Genomic DNA, 6,207 nt, shown 5'->3' with positions numbered 1-6,207 from the left:
GCGGGGTGGGGGGGGGCCCACCCAAGCACCCCTCGGGGATGTGAGACACCCCAGAGGCTCTGGGGTCCCATGTGGTGAGGGGAAATCCCAGCTGGTGGGAAGAGGCCGTTGCAGAGCAAGGGCAGAGCTCCTGCCTCTGGTGTGCTGGAAAAGGGAAGGGATCAGCTTCTCTGTGTCTGCCAGCTTAAATGAAATCTCTTAAAAACATGTGACTCCGTTGTCCTCTGTGTTCGGGACAGAGCTGTCGGCTCTCCATCAGCACACAGCCAGGGACAAGCTGGTCCTTGGGACAAGTCGCTTGCCTGGGCGGGAACTGGGACCACCATCCTTGCCTTGCCCTGGGCAGCCTGTGGCAAGTCCCTTCACCTCCCCGTTCCTGGGGCTGCCACCTCACCCCCTCCCTGGGACACCCCCGGGACAACCCCAGGACATCCCACCCATGGTGGCTCCTGCTGCTTCAGAGAGAGCCCACGGGGGCAGGGGCCACCACTGCCCTGGGAGTGCAAACTCCCCCCGTGCCGAGTACCACAGGGCTGTTGCTGTAAGAGCAACGATGCTTGTCAGCACCGAGAAGCTGAAGAGTGAGACCCTGCATTTTCAAAAAGAGAGAGAAAACAAAGCATGGGTCTCTGCACCGTGGATGAAAGGGAAAATGCTTTTTTCTTTTAGAGGTGTCTTTGCAAGGGCTGTGCTACCACAAAACTTAATTTCTTGTGCCGTGTCCCACAGCAAACCAAAGAGGCTCCTGCCACTATGAGAAGAGCCTCTTCCCGATGTGAAAGCCACTCTGCCTTTCACACCCCTACATCGGCTGTCCTGGGGCTTTATTAGCTGCAGGTTTCAAGCGCCCATGTTTGAGAAGCCTGCGTGGGAAAGCAGAGATGCTGCCACCGTCCCTCCCAGCCCCGCGGTAGGGTCCCCGCTCCGATGCTGATGCTGCTTTGGCAATGTGCGATGAGCTCTGCCAGCTGACCCCAGCCCCGACCCTCCAGAGCCTGTTTTTTCTGCTTTTCCAGTAAGTTGAATTGAGGAGAAAAAAAGCTGCATGGGAGAACGAGCATTTTAATTAGATTGATAGCAGCCAGAGAAGGCAGGAGAGGGGCTGCCAGCTTGGCAAATCCAATTTGTTTTAACTGAATGGAGGAGTAAAGTTAACTCTCTAATCTCTGCTCAGCATCGCTCAGGGGGTGCCTCCTTCCCTTCCCACTCGCTCAGGTGCCTAAGACCCAGGGGTGGGTAGACGAGAGCCCCGTGGAGGCTGTACGGCCCCCGCTTTATCCAGACAAGGTTAAATTCTGGCAGAAGACAGAAATAATGAAAGTCGTTAACCATAACTGAGACTGCAGCCCCTGGCTGGGTAGCATCCAGCAGCATGCGGCTGGGGGAAACGTCAGCTTTTCCCTTGGGAAATCTTTCTTAGCTCCCGTCTGACGGCCTGAGTCCTGACCCCTCCTTTCCAGCAGCATCCCAGTGGGAAGGGCTTGGCTGCTCCCCTGTAACCACATGGGATCCCCACTGCTGGTGCAAACCAGAGAAGAGGACAGAGGACTGATGTCCCTCAGTTTGGGGGGCAGCATGGGGAAGGCTGGAAAACCCTGGCCCTGTTGGGATCTATGGATGGGAACATCTGCGGGGTGGTTGTCCTCATGTCACATCACACCGGTCAGTACTGGGACCTGCCCTGGCTGCGCACCCCTGCGCACCCCTGCACCCACACACCCTGCACCAGCTGGGCCAGAAAGGATGGAGCGAGCATCCAGCCCAGCACGGGGGCGCGGGGTTTGCTGGGCAAAGCAGAGGAGGGAGCGGGGGGAGGGAGGAGGGCGTTCGCCTTGGAAGGTGGGGGGGTTGGGGCCTGCTGCTAATAAGCACCTTGTACCCATCTGAGGGTGGGGTTGGAAAGAAGAGTCATCTTATTTCTTTTCTGCAGCAGACAGCTTGATCTCTGACTTGATTTCCAGGCAAATGGTAGGGGGATTCACCCACTCTGTTATTTCCACTTTGTTTCCCTTTCAGTTTGTCTCTCATCCACTTGCCCAGCCTCTTCCCTTGCTGGGATGCTCCCAGACCCCTTGCTGGGCGGCAGCGCATCGTCCCCACCCTCCGCAGCCCCAGCTGCGCACAGCAGCTCATCTGGCACCCTCGCTCCCTCCCCGCTGGTGCAAATCAGGTGCTGGGGAAAACGGGTCTCACCGAGGATCCGGGCCTGGGCCTCCTGCAGGACCCATGCAGGACCCAAGCTGCCTGCAGGAGGAAACACTGATGGGTGTCACCTGTGGCTTCCTCCCCGTCCCCAGCCACTGCAAAGCTGAGGGTAGCTGAAGCCATTTGATGAGGAAAATATTTTTCCATTTATAAATCCATGCCTGCATCTGCTGGAATTATCTTCTGAAAAGGTGAGGGATGAAGTCATGCCACAAATCTGGATGCTGATTTTTTTTTTTTTTTTTTGGTTCCCTACTCTGGTCACGGAAACCCAAATGTGTGACATTAATACTTCAAGTCTGGCCCAAAGAACGAGGCATTTGTCAGCTGCCTTTTTTTCTGTTTCCAAATTGGCAATCTGCACTTTTATACATGTTTCCCCATTTCCAGTTGCTCGATTAAGCCTTTTTACAAAGTTAGCCCAGCGTGGGATTTGGCCACATGCTCCTTACTTTGGAAAAAATGCCATTTTTTAAAATTTATTATCAGCATCAGCAAAACAATATGGCATTGCTCATGTCGCCCAGCTGGAGGGCTCCCTGCCCCACAGCGGGGCCGCGCGATGGCCGTGCAAATGCTTCCAGCGTGAAGGCACCTACTGAAGCATGTTCATTTAAGAGCCAAATGCCACCAAAGTCAGGGCGTATCCGGGGTATTTTCTCCTCTTTGCAGACGAGAACCTCTTTGTGGGACTCCTCAAGGCAGGATTTTGGGGAAAGTGAGGGGTGCTGTGGAAGAGATGCACCTGCTGGGGAGCCCGGGAAGGTGCAGGAGCGGGGTCGGAGGCTTCCTGAGCAGGAGCGCGCGAGCTGGCACCCACCAACACCAGACGTCCTGAGCTGAAAGGAGGGAAGAGCTACCAGGAATAAGCTGTTCATTTCCACTTCCTAGCGAGTCTTCCTTATCTATAGCCTGAATTTTTGGTTGCATTTTTCAGGAGCCTTGCCGATGACAGAGAAAACAAGTTTTCTAGAAGAATAACTATTTTTATACTTTCTCAAAGCTATTTTACACACCCAGATTCATGTTAAAAAAAAAGGGGGGGGGGACACGGACATTTTTTATTCTTTGATGTCTAATTGCCATAATCTGAAAATAAACCAATAAAAGAAACATCTGAACTAATGATCTGCCATCACAGAGCCTTAATGGAAAAAATCATCCTGTCAAGTATTATTACATTAAAGCCATTTCAGAACTTAAGAAAAAAAACCTAATGGGACAGTGATGTGGTTTTCAAAATATGTATCTTTAAAAATCTATAACATTCTGAAGCAAAAAAATTCAATTGCCTGTTTCTTTTTTCCTCCATTTTCAGCTTTTCAAAACACGGATTTGAGATCTTCTACCTCAAGCATTACCGCACACTGCAAAGCCGGAGCCAAAGAAGTCCTTAATCAAAAGCATTCCCTACTTTTTAAGATACTGCCTACCTTTAATTCTCATTTATTCCTTTAAGGAAATAAGCCAAGGCAGAGTGGTTGCTGAGTTCGGGACGTGAGCTGCACACACAGCAGCTACCTTGCCATTCGCTGCTTTAATACTAATGGCAATAGATCCCCAGTTCAATGCGCTCCTCAAATTTACGGTACCCTGCAGAAAGCCCTGCCGACCTAGAAAAAGTGCCTTTGAGGTGGCTTTTTTAATTTTTTTTTTCATTCATGCTTTACTGAGCCACCCAAAGCAACTTGAGAAGCCGGACCCCATTTCAGCCGTGCAGTGGGGCGGCCAGATCCTCACCGCGGGCTGGGGCTTCTCTCAGCTTACCTGGTTCTGGTCACTTTGAGATAAATTTCTGCAATTCCACCTCTAAGCATTCTAAATCCATCTTGTGCAATGCATGGGGGGTGGAGTGGTTAAGCCGTGTGCCTATGGGGTGGCCCCTGTATCTGTCGGGCATGTTGGCAGCGGGTTTTGGGGGGGAGCAAAAGTACAGCTGGTGCAAACAGCAGAGGAGGCCATCACCTCTGCGCCTTTTCTTCCCCTTTGCAGGCACGCTCTGCTGCCAAGTGAAAGCAGAGCCTCCCTCTGCCAGGGCAGGCAGCAGCACTGAGGGTGTGTGGGAGGACAGGGATGCTCAGACGGGCAGACACGTGTCCTCACGCACAGGTAACGATGAGTTTTGGTGAGAGCCCATTAAGCTTTAAGGTCCTTTTCTATCTCCAACCTGGCCCCGGTTTCACTGAGGGTGTCTGAGATCCCGGATGAATACCGGCAGTTGAAACAAGGTGCTGCTTCTTGCCTGCTCTTCCTCCTGGGGGGGCATGGGGGACAACCAGCGGTGACGAACTCTTCTCAGTGCCCCGAGTTTTGCATCCGTTCCCGTAAAACCTCGCCATCTCTGCCACTGCTGAACAGAAGGATGCTTCCCCTGGCAAGTGTTTCAAAACATGAGTGGTATTTCCACTTAAATTAGTTGTGTTAAGAATATTTTTAGGACGAAACCAGCTGTCATGATCACACTACCAAGGACCCGTGTTGGCATCAGCCATGGTGCTGCTCTCCAAAGCCGGGTTACAAACCTTTCTAGAAACTGATGGGCAGCTCTTTGCTAAAAAGCTGGATGGGGATGCCCCCTGTTTGGGGCAGGTAGGCTCTGGGTCCTGGGAAGACAGACAGGGCCAAAGAGTGGCCTTCATGCCCCGCCATGCCACGGAGCAGCGGCCAGGTGACCTCGTCCCATGCAGGAGCTCGGGCAGCTCTCGTGGGGCATGCAAGGCCGCCGCCACCAGGGAGCCATGGTGGGAAGCACCAGGGAGAAGAGGCAGCAGGAGAGGTGCTGGGGGAGGGGGAGCCATCACCCCAGGGCCAGAAACATCTTTTGGCATTGAGGCAAGGACAGGTCAAAGAGAAACCTGTGAGGCACTGGTCATGCCAGGGCAGGACTTGTGCAGGTGTCCCCTAAAAATTTAGGCTTCCCAGTGTGTTTGTACCTGCTGAGCACACGCCCCCCTCCTGTGCTGGGGTCCCCGGTCTGAGCACGCCCAGGAAACCCAGGGGTTGCTCTTAGCCTTGCCATCGCGTTAACGTATTGATGATCATTTTTCTGGAGTCCGAAGGTGACCCCAGGCTGCCGGCTGGGGAGCCCCTGTACCGAGCCGCTGGCACACTGCTGCTCAAAGGCATCAGCTCCGCAGCGTCACCTTTTCCTTTGCTCGCTGGAAAAGCTGGGCATCGCTGCTGTGGTCGCTCTGAAAGAACGCAGTTTGCAGACCTGATATTTCCTGAGTGAAACACAACTTTTAGTTCTTCAGGGTTGGTTTTGGTTTGGTTTTTTTTTTTCCCTCAGGTCAAATAGGAGCCTGCTCGGGGCAAACATCAAATACTTTTTAAAAGCCTTTTCTGCTCTGCTTCTGCGAGCCTCTCTAAAGCAATGGGTATTTGTATAAAAAATTGAAATATGCATGTATAGAACCAAAAGGAACCTGGAAAAAAAAGAAACCTATCTGTAAGGGATCTCGAAGGAGACAATAAAGTTGCTAGAAATTATTCTGGAAGCAGGCACAAAGACACGGAGCTCGGTCCCAGGTACTTGAAGCCACTGCGGGTGAATAGACAGGCGTCACCCGAATCGCACGTCGTGCCAGGCAGGACCACCGTGAGCGCAAGTATCAGCCTTCCTCCGCCCGCAGGGAGACCTCTCGCCCCAAGGTTTCATTTTTTCTAGGAGTACCACAGGGGGAAGAGGGCGCGGATTTCCATCCGTCTCCATTCCGTGGCTCTACATCCCTGCGAGGGAAGCCCTCCCGGCAGCCGGCAGGGGTGAGGAGGTGAGAGATCCCTGCCTGCTGCTGCTCCGTTCTCATGAACCGCAGAGGAGGGTTCCAAGTTTTTTAGCAACTTTTTTTTCTCCCCTTCCCTAAACGCCGCCTCTTCGCTCAAGTCTCACCTTTCCCTCCAGCGCTTCTGCCTCGGCTCGGGGAGTTTTGGGGCTTCGAAGGCCGCCCGCAAGCGGCGTGGGGCTCTTGCCAAGCGGTGCCCACGGGCTTGGGCGTTTCCCCA

General features: G+C 53.2%; 1 protein-coding gene across 1 annotated transcript in view; it reads left to right on the top strand.

The window, feature by feature from the left end:
• Positions 1-4,695: 4,695 nt before the first annotated feature.
• The window catches only part of SCGN (secretagogin, EF-hand calcium binding protein), a gene marked incomplete at its 3' end in the record, with an annotated part of 29,093 nt that continues 27,581 nt past the window's right edge, over positions 4,696-6,207 (top strand). The window contains 1 exon segment of the mRNA XM_035896921.1: positions 4,696-4,794. Coding sequence (XP_035752814.1) covers positions 4,696-4,794 — 99 coding nt within the window.

The sequence above is a fragment of the Egretta garzetta genome, unplaced genomic scaffold (genome assembly GCF_000687185.1).
Source record: "Egretta garzetta isolate BGI_Z169 unplaced genomic scaffold, ASM68718v1 scaffold126, whole genome shotgun sequence".
In the NCBI taxonomy this organism is placed as follows: domain Eukaryota; kingdom Metazoa; phylum Chordata; class Aves; order Pelecaniformes; family Ardeidae; genus Egretta; species Egretta garzetta.
Note: the sequence above shows the minus strand (reverse complement) of the source record. Positions and strands in the feature narration are given on the sequence as shown.